General features: G+C 45.7%; 1 protein-coding gene across 3 annotated transcripts in view; it reads left to right on the forward strand.

Annotated features, from left to right (window-relative positions):
- Positions 1 to 325: 325 nt before the first annotated feature.
- The window catches only part of BLK (BLK proto-oncogene, Src family tyrosine kinase), a 32,801-nt gene continuing 17,980 nt past the window's right edge, over positions 326 to 15,146 (forward strand). Inside the window, exons 1-3 of one of the 3 annotated variants that reach the window (XM_015859870.3) lie at positions 326 to 742; positions 13,671 to 13,773; positions 15,032 to 15,080. In XM_015859870.3, coding sequence (XP_015715356.2) covers positions 13,672 to 13,773; positions 15,032 to 15,080 — 151 coding nt within the window. In that variant the 5' untranslated portion in view covers positions 326 to 742; position 13,671. Of the gene's footprint in view, positions 743 to 7,724; positions 7,863 to 13,670; positions 13,774 to 15,031; positions 15,081 to 15,146 lie in introns of those variants that run through there. The other 2 variants (XM_015859871.3, XM_015859872.3) reach the window with 2 other exon arrangements.

The raw sequence follows: 15,146 nt of genomic DNA on the forward strand, positions 1-15,146 counted from the left end.
CCTCCCCATGCCCTAATGATAACATAGCTCCGAGGAGGAACCAGACTGCTCTCTTTAGATGAGATGTGAAGCAGAAGCAGAACCTCAAATGGAAAGTGATTGAAATTACAGCACCATAACCCTGATAATCACAAAATGGGAAACTGCTCAGGCTAAAACTCGATTGGAGATAAGCTCTCCCAAAGGTTAAGTGTGCACAGTAAATATCTCCACCCCTACCACTGGCCCAGAGTGCTCTGAGCTGTGAGCGGGCCAATCTAGAAAACTGAAGGACCCATATTTCTCCTCCCCTTTTTCAGACAAGTTTTAACGCCCTGTGGATTCATGGGTGTCTTTCAATTCACATCAGCCTGAATGAGAGCAGTTCGGGGCATCTGTTGATGAGGAACAGTCTTTTTTAGCTGCCACTGAGCCTTTGCGGATAACGGTTCTGCTGGGGTGGCCACATTTCTAACATTAGCACTAAATGAGCAGTGTGGTTATACTACCAGTCCTACAATATCTACGAGTGTAAAAGCCTGTGTGATTTGTCATTCAGCTGTTGTCGACAGGAAGCCACTAACAGCAGCCAACTGACAACACCAAGAAGAATTAGGGTTTCTCTTTCCATGTGCTGTAAGGATTAAAGCTTATCAAGGAGAGCTTATGGTCTGAAGTCTGCACCCTACAAGAGATCTTCAAACTCTGGTAGACAACTTGTACCAAGTGGGCTATGATTTAATCTGACAAAGGACCAGACAAGGTAAGTGCAAATAGTTTTCCTTTGCTTCATTCTGCTGCCTGTTTTTTGCTCACCTCTCCATTGGGTGCATCCTCTTAGAGCACCCAAGATGCGATTCATCTGTGGTCATTCATGCATCAGTGGTGACTGAGCCCTTAAAGTTGTTTGGTGGGACAGTCAAAGGGAATTGGTTGTGTATTGGGATGGCACGCGTTTCTCCCTTCCCTTCTGGCAACGTGTATCACCTGGAATCTGGGCACCCTCTGATGTGGGGGTGATGCTCTAAGCCAGAAGCACTGATCATTCTCTTTCTCCTAAAAAAAGAAACAAAAAACAACTAGATGAAAGCTCTTAAAATGGCAAAGGGAAGTAAAAGTTTTAATGCTTGTGTTCCGGGCAATGGTTGCTGAACTGAGCGCTTGGATGCTGCATATAGTGCAGAGAAGGGCTGAGGCTTTAATTCCCATTTAGCCAAGGGGGCCACTGGGGGCTGAGGATCTTTGCTTTGTTGAGCCCTACAAATAAATCGGATCATTCTGAAGCTGTTTGCCTTTTTGGAGGTAAGAAATGTACTTTCATTCTTCCAGTCAGCCTTGTACAACCAACAGCAGTTTAATAAAGCTGGTTGTGGACAAAGCTTCTGGCAATCTGGAGTACCCCAAGGAAGTTATAGGAACGCTAAGCCTCATGCTTCTTCCTCTGGTCACTTCCCATTCCCATGCATGCAAAGCCTACACAAACCCCCCTCCCTTTCTCTCTTGGTTACACATCTCAGACAGCACTGTGCTTACTGTGAGACCTCCAGGAGGGACTGACATGGGGTGATGCATCTCAGAGCTCTGCAAACGTTTGCTTAAGGCTTCATGGCCAGTTTGGCAAGTTCAAGCTTTTTTTATGGCACTTCAGCCACCCTCCCTGTGAAATGGGGGCACTTGTTGCCTATCCCACAAGCATGCTGCAAAACTGTGTTGATTATGAATCTTCATAGAGCCAGGAGAAGATGCTACGCATAGCACTCACACGTCTCTCCAGGTCTGGTATGTGCTGGAGGAGAGGAGACAGCAAGAAATTAAGAGGAGAAAAAGACAGCTGCAGACCAGCGAAGGCATCCTCATTAATATGCTCCACCAGTCATTACATGAAGGTTTAATTAAATCTTTGTCAGAAGGTCTGAGGGCTGCAGAATGCGTGGTTTCTTGCACACATTCTGTACTTTCTCCTGGTCCTCCTGCAGTGCTGTCATTATGCTGGTGCACAGAAATCTGTAAAATAAATTTGTTCGGCCTGTTCTTGATTTGCTTTGCCAAGATAGGGCTGCCACTGCACCTCGGTTGCAGCTAAAAGGCAGAAGGCTGAGTTTTCTGATGGAGGAGAAAGAACTCAAGACACATTTAAGTGAAAATTTCTTCAACATGCCCCAATATTTATTTATTTTATTTTATTTTTTCCTGCTTATATAACAACTTCCTATATTCTATTTAAGAGAACATGGGGTGTGCTTTCTTGCATTTCTACCCTGGGCTGGTGTTCTCCTCAGCCCCTGTTAGATAAGCCCATAATATCTCAAACTGAGCATTAAAAGAAACTGAAGCATCCCGCTTTGTCCCAATTTGAGCATCTATTACAGACAAGAATATCAGCTCTTTTATTTCTGCTTTGGGACTCTCCTCTTAACCGTGTATTCAGCCTTTCACTCTACATGAAGCCTCTGCTAACACCTCAGAGTCCAGGGAGTTAATTAGGCTGTCTTCAAGTGTGGACATAGCTTTTGGAAAGGGGGTATTTTTCACCAGCAATCCCCCACTGTCATCTGGAAACAGGTCCTATGAGTTAGATGGGAGTCATGGCCTGGCATTGGGCAGGGCAGGAGCACTGGGCCACGCTGTTACTTCATCACTTTTTTGTCTTCCTTTCTTCCTATAATTCTGTCCATTTTCTGTGTTAAGAAGGGTGTTTTCTTGGTGCTCTTCCTGCTTGACAAGGCTCAGGAGGCAACCAAGCACTGACTCCATGTGGATGAGCTCCCTTGCAGTCAATACTTCCCTGCAGACCCACAGGGTTCAATCACGGGCAAATGTTTTGCAAGATCTCTGGGGCTAAATCCTGCTGGAGCCATCGGCAACCCCAAATTTTCCATTCACTTATTCATCTTCTATGGTGCGAGTCAGCTTTTGTGTTAGGGTTACAGCAGATGGCAAACAGCAGAGATTAGAAGTAGTGGAGGGGATAAAGATGGATGGAATTCTCCCTTTCCAGAGGCCTTGGCAAGAGATTACAGCCTCAGGGTCCTGCTACTTGTGGAAGAATTAGCTACACTGTCAAATGTCACCATGGAACTCAAAAGAAAGTACATCCCTGCGTGAAACAGGATATTCAGGGTCATGGTTATTGCTTAAAAATAAATGTTAAAGCACAGCTTACCCGGCAGGAACATAAAGCAGACCTCCAGTGCTTTATATTGGACGAGTCCTGTGTTTCTCAGAGATCAGTCTGTCTTCCATATCAGGGCTAAACCCACTTGAATTCCTTCCACCAGTCAGCCAAAAAAATTCCAACCCTCCCCCCCAAAAAATGAAGCCCAAAAGACAGCAATTCTTCGTGTCGAAATAAAAAATAGGCTCGTAATTATAATCACTTCCAAGAAAATGTTGCAACCATGCCGGAGAACAATGTTTCTGGGGTTTTGCAGAGTAGTTTTGCTTTTATTAATGTCGGTCAGCTTTAACTTGGAAAACATTGTGGTTTCGCCTATTCAGGATTCCAAACCCAGTTATAAAATGCCCAAAGCAGAGGCACACAGCTGAGCAAAGGTGCAGACAGGGTGAACAATGTAGGGTTTTTGCAAAGCGTGATGCTGTTTGATGTGTCGTTGGCACTGCAAATAAAAAGGAGGGAATAGACTTCACAACCGTGATGGACAGGATAAGCAGATGGAGCTTTCAGTGAAGGTAATTAGTGCTGATGATTAGGAAGTCATCTTAAAGATGTAAGAATAGGAGAGCTGGGACGAACTGCCTGGGGAGCAGTGGGAATGAATTTCCATCACTGAGAGTCTGTAAGCACAAGTTAGGCAGTCTCTCAGAAATGATATAGGCCCACTGGACAGGTTAGATGACCTTTTAAGCATCAGTCCTATATTTCGTAGGATCATAGGGGTTGGAAGGACCTTATGGAAATCATCTCCAAGCCCATGTTGAATGGGTTCCCTAGAACCTACAACCCTGTGAAACACATATCATTTCTGAATGGAAACGAACTTTTCAAAACTCTCTGCTGTTTACCCCCTGCAAACTCGTATTTACTTATGAAATTGTTTGTTTAATTTGACAGAATCTCATAGAACACATTCTGCTCCTCTGGGAACAGAGAAATCTGTTACTGATCAAAAAGCAGCGCTCAGGATCCTTCGTGTCTGGCATGACAGGCACGTAGGAGACTGAGCAGAAATACAAATGAGTCCTTTGCCTCCTGGATGAGAGGAGAAGAGTGAGAAATCACTCATTTGTCTGGGGCATCTGTGTCACTTGGATATGCAACTCTTGGAGGATGGGTGCACAAACTCCAGGTGTCATTTATGGTCTTTATGGCCAAGTAGAAAATGAGGCAATTATTTGTCCAAATCACCAGGGTCCACGTTTCCTGCACTATGATGTATCTAGTGCACAGAAGATCATAGTTTGCTCTTTTCTCAGACCCTGTACTTCCCCAGGTAAAGGAGACAAGTGGTGAAGGACCAACAGATTGCACACGTTGCCTCCATAAAGGGGTACCTGCTTCTCAGTGAAGGAGTGGGGAAAAGGGAAACCCTTCTGTGGGCAGAGGAAATAAGATGTTGCAGGACCTTCCTCAGGTTACGTTGCTGCCTACCCAAAACCCGAGCCATGATGTCTTCTGTATTTATGTGAATAACTGCTCAAAATGAATGGCTTGAAACCAACTATTAGAGGCAGAACAGCTCAAAACTGGGGCTGGAGATGGATGATCTTTGAGATCTCTTCCAACCAAAGCCATTCTATGGCAATAAATGGGCTTTGAATACAGGTTAAATGTGATCTGTGGAAACATAAAGGCATTGTCAGAAACATGTGATGGAAGGAGGGAGAACCAAGGCCGTGTTAACCAAAAGGAGAAATCGATATAAAAGCTTTTACTTGACATTTATCTCAGAGTTTTTTCCTAGTTGTCTGTTACGTATTTGGCCTTCAGCACTCGAGATGCAGAGGAAGAAGTCTGCAGCTCTTTGAGACATGACTACAGCAAACACGCATTAGAAATTCTCATTTGTTTCCAGCACCAGAGGGAGAATACTAGTCAGTCGGGGTCTCAGCTGACGCAAATAACCAGAACCAGCATGATGTGAGCAGCCTGACAGGGAGGGCTGGGGAGGAGAGCTTGTCCCACATGGGCAGGCTCCCGGGTGTGAGGAGAACAGATTCTGCCAAAGCTACTGCTATGTTTTCATCCCCGTCCCTTGGGGTAGCCATGCAGCACCCACACGATTCAACAAGTTAAACAAGGGTGAGCCCCACAAAGTCCTAACAAGGAGTTTGCCTTGGATTTTGGGTAGTGATGTGCGGAACCAAGGGTTATACTCAATGATCCTTGTGAGTCCATTCCAACTCAGGGAATCCTTATGGCTCCTATGAAAATGTAGGCTGAAGGGTTGTTGATCACACATCAGCATCTTCATCAAGCAGCACTATGTTGCATTAAATTAGCTTTTAATCTGCCAGGGGAACGGAAGCTGGAAGGTTCAGATGATAAATTAGGCTAAATTAGTTATTTGGAGTGGTAGGTCCTTGAGATCTTTCTTACAGAGCCATTGAGGTGGTGGAGTCACTGCCCCTAGGGTTATTCAAGAACCATGGAGGTGAGGGACAGACATGGTAAGTGGGCAACTTACCCTGGAGGCAACAGATGAAGGTCTGACCTGCAGGTAACAGCCAGTATCACATCCAGGTTATTTTAGGGAGCAATAGATTTACCTCTTCTGCTTACTTACATTTCTCTCTCTGAGCTGCTTTAAATGTGTCCATGACTGGAGAGGTCTGCACAGCATCCTGGCTGTGGCTGCTGGGTTTCCCCATTGCCAGAATTGGAAATGTGTCTCAAATCAGAAGCGGGTTTCTGTCTGGAGCTGCTGTGCTGCAGCCCTGTTTCCCAAGATGACTTGGCAGCCTTATTTCTAAACCTTTGCTGCACCTCATGGCAGCTTCTCCTTCCTACCTCTGTGGTGGATGGCAAGCCACCTTCTAAAAAAGCAACTTCCTTTTTTGTAGGAATAGGAAGTGAAGCTTGCTGAGCAAAGAGCAGTCAGGTACCTCAGATGAGCTCTCTGCCAAAGGGTAAAGCTCTTCCCAAAAGCTCAAAGTGCTCCAGCTAGCCCTGATGCTGACATCCAGCCCCAACCTGGTCCCCTCTGCCTCTATGTCCTCTCCTCTGCCCTTAGCTGGAGGAGAGTGGGGACAGCAGAATGCAAGCTGGTGAGGGAGAAGTCTGACAGATCTGCAAGGGCTTCCTCATTTCTGCATCTCCTCAGTATGCAAACAGCCAGCCTGGCTCTGCACACACCTGGCTGGGGGCAGCTGGGTGGGTGTCTGCCCTGGTTGTCTGCAGAGAGAACCCATGCTGACCTTGGCCTCTGCCAGCTATCTGTTAATGGGCCCAGAGAAGATAAAGTACCCACAGATTCCTTCTTAAAGCTCAGCCTAAGGACCCACAGACCTGCGGCCCTCCATTGAGAGTTCTCCTTTTGCCAGGAGCACAGATCACTTGCAGAGGCGATGCCCATGAGCAGCACTGGGGCAATGGGCACCTGCATCCTGGACCAACTTCCCCATGTGGTCATATGATTCCATGCTTCTACATGCACAGCATTGAGCCCTCAGCCAGCCCTGTCCTGTCCCTGGATCTTACAGCCATTCAGGGTCCTCTGCTTTGACCTCAAAACTGCCCCGTGAAGCCTTTCCTCTGCCAACAACATCACCAGAATGAGGGTGACTTTGGGGCTGTGCACTGCACTGAGCGGATGTCAGCTTACGTTTGTCTTCCCTGTCAGAGCAGCTGAACTACAAAGCATGAGGTCTCTCCAACCTCAAGAACACTGAGACCCAGCATCCCTTCCCTCCTGCTGACCCAAATGCTACAAAACCACAGCATGCAACAACCCACTGAGGTCACTCAGTGTTTTTTTTCTGGGGTGGGGGGGGGACTTTGTCCTTGCAACAGCTTAAAGACAACAAACGGTGGCCCAATAAGTCCGCTCCACAAACACATTGAAAATACCCCAGAGAAAGAATCCCTCTAGGCACCCTATGGGAAGCCTCAGGAGTCAGTGGGAACAAATTTTGTTCCTTATACAACAGTTGTCTCCTGAGAAACAGACAAATTTCAGCCTTTCTATTGAGCGTGCTGAGGCAGAATGAGAAAGTCACTTCTTCAGAGTCATCCACAAGTCCCTGTCCAGGTCTACGTCATTAGACCGTGTTGCCCCCTCAATGCTATGGTTGAGTAGGTTCATAGAGGGTTGGGGCTCCCTGGAACAAAAGGCATTTCATCTGAAAAAGGTCTTTTATATTTTTATTTATTTTTTTTTGTTCTGTTTTTAATCACTGCAAAGTCCGTTTGTTCAGCTGTTTCCTAAAGTTTGGTGGTTTGCATAGTGGAAACACAACCCATTCACCGTCATCGTAGCTTATTTTAATGACAGCTGTTAATAGCCTGCGGGTTTTGCTGGGTTTTGTGCCTGGGTTCTCTCTGAGTTTCTCGCCTTCCTCAGTGCTATTTTGTCCAGATTGTCTGGGAAGTGCAACTTGCCCCCCCTCCCGGATGGATCATGCCAGTATTTAAAATAGAGCAAGGAATCCTCTGAGGGAAGAAAGGAGTCAGTTCTGACACGGAGACGTGATTAAAAAAAGAAAGTCCATTAAACGCGATCACAAAATCAGGCTGCTCCTTGCATACCTGGGGGTGCAACATTCAGAGCTCTCAGCCCTATGGATGGTGGGGACGTGGTGTGAGCCAGGGATTTCTAGCAGGGAAGCTTTCTGAAGGCTCTCAGCCCCATGGAGCATCGGTCATGGGTCGGACCAGTGCTTCGTCCATCGGGTCGGGTCTCCAGGAGCAGCTTCATAGGAAACAGGCAAGTAGGGCTCATCTCATCCCTCTGAACGTTTCCCTGAGGTTAGTAGAGGCTTTCTTCTACCTTCTTCCTCTTTCCTATTCCTTTTTCATTTGATATCTCCTTGCCCTGTTTCCTTCCCCCTCGATCCATAGGACAGAGAGAGAAGATGGGAGCAGCACCGAAGGTTGCTATAATCCAGCCCCAAGGGGTGGTTTTCAGGGAGGCATTTCCCTTGGTTTGCAGCTAAAAGAGAGAAATGAGTGCCAGGTGTGTGTACCTTGGTCCTCCCATCCTGCTTCCCCATCCCCCAGGGCCTGCGGTGGAAGAGATCGAAGTGTAAATGTGGGGGAGGCTGGCTGGAGCTGGTCACTGCTGTGATCAGCAGGGGAAAGGTTTTGAGCTCAGGAGCTGTTTCTGACTTGGCTTTCCAAGCAATCAGAGGTGTTCAGAAGAAGGGCTGGAGATGTAGTTTCCCATAGCCCATGAACAAGCTTTGGATGGAAATGCCAACAGAAATTGTCATGCAGCAATGCAGCTTTGTGATAATATCCCTCATACATGGTAAGCCCCAGAGACATTCCTGGCACCCTAAGAGTTCTGTGTGCTTCTCCTGGCCCTGTCCTCCTTCCTTTCTCCGACACACCTCCATCTCCATGCTGCAGGATGTCAGCTCCTGTAGATCCATCCCCACCTGGCCATCACAACATGGGGGCTGAGCTCATGATGAAAGCATCTTGAAAGGGTGTTCATGGAATCATGAAGGTTGGAAAAGACCACTGAGGTCATGAAGCATGACGCTGACCTACCACCACCATGCCCATTGACCATGTTTTTCAGTGCCACATCCCCATGGTTATGGAGCACCTCCAGGGACGGTGACCCCACCACCTCCCTGGGCAGCTGTGCCACTGCATCACCACTATTTCAGGAATGTTTCCTAACATCCAAGCTGAACTGTTTGAGTTTTACCAATAGGAAACTTCCAGGCCTTCGGTGATTTTGTGTAGATGCAACACGTAACATAGGCATCTACTTCACTCTCCAGCAAAGGCCATGATGCTCCCGGCTCTGTGCTCTCCAACTCTACTTTCTACATTCCTTTTCTAACTCCTCTATGCATGCTCTGGTCTCTCCTAGTAAGTAGCAGCTTTTGGCCATAGGAGTGATCATGACTTTAGCTGGGGACACAGCACTGTGTGCATCACCTTCTTTCTGAGGCAGACCTTCTGCGGGACTGAAGCTGTTTATAGCACAGCACAGTTCTTGTTCAGTTTTGACTTCTAACCACCTCCTAGCAACAGACCCGCTAATCATACACACTGAAACATAGCATTAAAAACATATTTACCAAACCCCAGCAAAACTGGAAAGCAGTCACAGTAGTGATGGCTTTGATGGCTTTTTTGTTCCCATTTGTGTGGCTGATCTACTCAAGCTCTTCCGTAATTCTTTGGTGCTGTGTCTTGCAAAGCAATCCAAGGTTGCCTAGTTTGGAAATGTGATGAACTGTTTTGTTGAGAAAGAAGAAAGCTTCTGTAGTGTTTAATGCATGTGGGACGTGCGTAGATCTGGGGGGGCAATTTCAACTGATCTTTTTTCTCCTCAATTATGCAAAACTGCAAATCTGGCATAACTAAATCACTGTATCTGAAGTGAGATGATTTCATTCATCTTTTCTGGTAGGAGAAAGAGAACTTCAGCACTGAAGACCCTTCATTTTTAGAATATGCTCTTATAGCTTTTTTGTTGTTTGTTTCTTTGTTTTTAATGCTATTATTTCCTTTTAAGTGCATTTTCTTAAGAAAGACTCTCTGATATTTTAAAACAAAGTGAAATACTTAATCTTGGTCACCTATGAAAACACTCTGTTGGACCCCCTCTAAAGTCTGAACGTAAAGGGGCTCATTTTGTGATCTCACCATTCTTAGGGGTTTTTGGAGCTGCCCCCAAAGTAAAACACTATTGGCTTGCTCAGGCCATAAGTTATTTTTCCATGGCACAGTTTCATGGGGGTGAGGCAAATAAAGAGCTGAGACTTCTGCTTTTCTGCAAGATTCGGTCTTGTTGTTTCCCCATGCACGCCCATGCAATCCCAAGGCTGTTCATCTGTATTATCCACATCCCCACTGCAGAAGACATTACTGCTTTCACATCAGAAACAACATTTGTTTGGGTAGCAGAAAGAAGCCAAGTGCAGGAGATGGCATGCCTATGATGCAGGATTGCTTATCATAATGAGGATAGGAAAATTAGGTCATGCTTGCCGCACCTGGCTTAGCACAGGTACCTCTGTCCTATTCTTATCTGCTACAACAGATAGAGTGTGTGCATACAGCAGGTCCATTCTGTCACTATCATGTTTTCTTGATACTGTAAGGCACTGAGAAGGCTGAGCATTGAGATAAGGCAGATCTCCAAAGCTTGTGATCAGCAAAGACTTGTGTTCACCTCTGCTGGACTCTTTAATGGCGGCTTCAGGCACAGCTTTATGGTTTGTTCCAGTAGGACATGTTCTCCAAACCCTTTCCAAGATGGGCACTGATAGGGCCAGTCACATCCTTGATTCTCTACCACAGATCTGTCACCCAGATGTCAGTGGAAGTTTTGCTTGAGCTGAGCTCTGATGGGATCTTCAGAACCCCCCCCTTGGACCATTGTTGCAGGAACATCTGTACCTGCATCCAGTTCTCTTGAGCCAAAATGTCCCCTCTAAAGACCATTAAAATTACCTTCTGTCTGATCCAAGCATCCAACATGTATGTGATGTGCATGTGTGTCATGCATTTGTTCAGAGATGGACGCTGCACAGAGCTCACCATCCCGTGTCTTTCAGTTTGCTCAGCAAGGGCTCACTTGACTCTCTCAAAATATACCAGCAACTGAGCTGGACATCTGTAACATTTTGCATTGCATCAAATACTTTTATTCGGTTTTGAATTCTGGTTACTTTAAAAAGATGTTCTTAAAATAAATAATGGTCTCGATTTTGAACTTGAGTAGACTTGAGGAAATGAGTGAAAAAAAGAGTGAACGCAAGAGCATTTTGGTTGAGTATTAGCAATGCGATGAATAATTTTGTTCTCTGTACTCAACGACTGTTAGAAAGAAGAAAGATTTCCTCGCATTCAGTTATTAAAAATCATAGAGTCACAGAATAGTTTGTGTCGGGAGAGACCTTTAATGTCATCCAGTTCCAACCCCATGCTGTAGGCAGGGACACCTCCCTCTAAACCAGGTTGCTCACAGCCCCATAGACAAACATTTTTAGATGGGTGAAGAGGAAGTTTTCATGTTTCTCTGACTTACTATTTTCTCTTCAGCGCTCTTTTCCTCCAGGAAAAAAACCAAACCAACTAAACAACCAAACCAAACAAAACAACAACAAAAAAGAGCAAATAAAATGCCAGGGCAATTAATTACTTTTAGTTATTTTTCTCAATCTTTCTCTCTTTTTTTGTATGCAATGTTGATTTAAAAAGAAATTAACCATAAGCAGTAATGCTTTGAACAGTGCGTGTTCCTATCAGCCACCTTCTTTGGGGGGTTAAAAAGAAATTAAACAAATGAAAGCTTCACCAGCAGTGTGCTGGGAGATGACAAGCAGCATTCTGTTTTGGCCACTGTTTGTTTGCGGCGTTACATGATGATATATCTAGGACCTTCGGACGTGAAGGGTGGTCTCATTGGATACCAGAGGCCTTGGCAGTGTGAATGTTGGGTTTTGTAGGGGTTATGATTACCCAGAGCTGTGCAAATCTCTGTATGCAGTGCAGGAAAAGACGTGGGTGGGAGCGGATGACCTTTACCAGAGATTTCTCACCAGTTCTATTTCCCGCCTGAGATGGGACAAGTTGTTTGCTTCTTGGTGTGGCTTTGCACAGACGTGTCCTTGACACTTGTATGTATGTGAGGAGAAAGCTCTGTGGTGGGACACAGTCCTGCCTGCAGCAGAGGGGTTGGAACTTGATGATCCTTGAGGTCCCTTTCAACCCAAGCCATTCAATGACACCCAGATGTCCCAAGGATGCTCCACTGGACACAGCAACACTTTGTGGACACATAGAGCTCAGAGCATGGTCCCTGCTCTCCTCAGTCCTTGTCAGTATAGATAGGATGGCTACAAAGCCCTTTGTCATCTGATGGCACTTGCTGTAGTTGACATCTCTCCATGCTCTCCCATGACACTGCTCCACCAATGCCATTCCTGGGAGTGACTCAAGACCCTAAAATGTGCATTCCCCATCCTGCATATTCTTCATTGATCCTCTCATGAAACAGACCCAGTGACATGACTGATGGCTGAACTATAGCGGACTTCTGCTATTTCTCATATACCCTAACTCCATAGAAAGGATAGCAATTGCCAGATCAGCATCTCCCATTTAGGGGCAAAGCATATCAAAGATCCTGTGGCGGGTATTTAGACAATGCTAACAAAGACCATAGATGTGTATCAAAGGCAAAGGCAGACCCTGAGGTGATTTTCTAAGACAGATAAACTTGGTACTGGAACCTTGACTGTCATTCAGCCTTGACTTCAAATGACGTCCTTCCATTCCCTGGGCGAAAAGAGAACTTGAGTTACTCTCATTTATTATCCTGGTAAATAACACCATTCAGAATCAAAGACACAGGCAGAAAGTTATCTTCTAGAAGTTTGCAAGTGGAAGAGAAGGAAAAGCTCACTTAACAAACCATGCACCACTGCATGACACGCAGATCTTCTGAGCAAAGCAAAGCCTGGTTGCAACCTGGAGGTAAATGAACTTGCTGCAGGAAATGCTGTGGCTGATTCAATGGGCCACCTTCTAGCTGCACTGAGTCTCTGCCCAGAGAGATGCTGAGGTCTGTCTACAGGTAGATGGAGCACCTGAAGGATCAGGTATGAGAAAAGACCAGAGATGTATGGATGCTGTAAAGCTTTTGTTTGGGGAAAATAATGCATGTGGGTCTACCCATTTTCCTCATTTTAGCAGAGGTAGAAGGGAGAAGGCAGTTCAAAAAAGAAATTCTGGTCTTCCAACTTCTCTGCTCTTGGGGCTCTTCATCTTCTGCTCATCTTCTTGGGGTCATCATCTAAGAGCTTGTGGTATCCTCCTCCTTGGAGTCTCCATCTTCTCCCCTTCTCTTGAGGCTCTTGATCTTCTTGGAGCCTGCATCTTCTTGGAGTCCTCACCTTCTCTCCCTGGGACCAGGGCAAAATTTGGTGCTGGATGATGTAGTGATGTAGATATTTTATATGCTTATACCAATACCTTTTCAATAATAGTGGCTTTGACTGCTCCCTACATGTTTAGGGAATTGAGAAGCCTAAGGTTGCTGTCATTTGGCTATTTTGCCTACTTACACCCAGTATTATGCTGGGATTATTGATCAGACCTGAAATTACATTTCAGGGCTGCAAATTAAACTAGGCCTCAAGCACAAGTATGGAAAGACCTAGAGTGGACCAGAGGAATCTCATGGAAAGAGATTATTAACTTGTGTCTAGTGCTTCTCCAGGTGCCTGAGATGTGCATTCTCTAACCCGCATCTATCTGGAAAACATAATTCAGGATGAGCAGGAGAACCACACCTTGGGATACCTTAGAGCATCTCAAATAGTACTGGGGCATTACACGTGGCCAACTGAATCAAGCTCTAGGCTCACACATTATAGGCACAATGGATGGGATGGTTTTAGACTCATCCATCCACTGCCCCATTGCCCCTCGTTCACATCTTTAGTTTCTTCTTCATGAGTGAGAAGGCTGCTTTGTCTCTCACTGCTGACATCCTTCCCCAAGAGCAATATGATCATAAAATACTTTCTGGTCTTTCTTCCAGGATGGGGTTGATTGGGAGCAAAAACCAGCTGATGTCCAATGAGAAACTGACGTCAGGAAGCAATCCGAAAACCAGGAGTAGACCTCCTCCTGCCCCACCCAAAGTAAGTCTCCAGTTTTGTGTCCTTAATATGGGGTGAACAGTTCCATCATCACCTTCTTACTCTGTTTCTTTTTCCTCTGTAAAGTGGATTCCATTTTCTCTTCGTGTTATGGATGTGAATGTTCTGAGTGTGCTCACAGTGATGGTGCTCTGAAGTACTGTGTTGTGCTGAGCATCACTTGGACACTGCTGCCTTCACCTCTCTGCAATACAGGCTCATGTTGCTGACTTGCAAGTGGCACAAAGATGGGTCAGATTCGAGCTAAGATTCAAAGCTGCAAGCCACAGAGGAAGCTTTACTATCAGGGAGGGCAAGGAGCTTAATTGATAAAGAGGGTCTGCATCTAATCTGTGTTGGGCTGAGAATCAGAAATGCAGAGCTCCTGCTGCTCCCTGTGAAATCAAACAGCCCATGTTTGCATGAGCACAGATCAGTGAGCTACTGGGTTCAGATTTTGGCGCCCTCAAATAATAAACTCCACATATAGGCCTGGGAAATCACTTAATCTAGCCGCCTCTCACTGTGTGGAACATGAAGATGTTTTCTCTCTTCCTGCCCTTGTCAGTAGTGCAGTCAGATGCCAGCACAAGAGAAACTCTGGGTGCAACTAGGATGTGAAAAACTTCTCAGGTCTCAAGCTTGTACAGAAGGGAGGCATTAGCAGCCCTCCTTTCCTTCCTCCATGCATTGCTGCTAAGCAGGAAGTCAAAGAGTAGCATGGATTGGAAGCACTGAGTGTTTCTTTAATTCTTTGTCTGTAGTTCAATTATTTGGCAAACGTATAAAGGCTCCCTTCAATGGGTCTTAGTTTATTAGAGAGTCACTGACTCTTTTTAAAACAGACCCCTGAGCAAAACATATTCCACAAGCCTTGTGACAATCACAGCAAAGAGCATCCCAGATTTTCTGCTTTGAGTAACACTGCAACAGTTTTTTCTCAGTGGGGCCATTCATGTCTCATCCTCCACTGGTCCAAGACTGGGCATCAGGGCTAGACAGAGCAGGGTCTGAATGAATGGGTAGGCAGTTATGTTTTTATTTACAAGGCAGTCAAGGTTTATGCAAGCTGACAGTCAGGCCATGTAAGAATACCTCACAGCAAAACATATTAAAACCATCCAGACATGTAAGGACCTGGGTGTGGGGGTGGTTGACTGGCTGCAGTGGGTTCCCACTCATCTCTGAAGCTGAAAGCAAGTCCTCCTGTAAACACAGCGAAGTAATTATGTCTTCTTTTCTTGTTCTATTTCTACCAAAGGGCAGACAATTTATCAGCCTCTCTCATCTAAACCAAGCCTCTGCACAAGGTAAGATGCTGAGCTCAATTGCTGTTTCCTTCACCTTCCCGTGGGGCTTTGCAAAGGGGTGGTCCT

The sequence above is a fragment of the Coturnix japonica genome, chromosome 3, assembly GCF_054131305.1.
Source record: "Coturnix japonica strain WE chromosome 3, WE-NBRP24, whole genome shotgun sequence".
Classification (NCBI taxonomy): domain Eukaryota; kingdom Metazoa; phylum Chordata; class Aves; order Galliformes; family Phasianidae; genus Coturnix; species Coturnix japonica.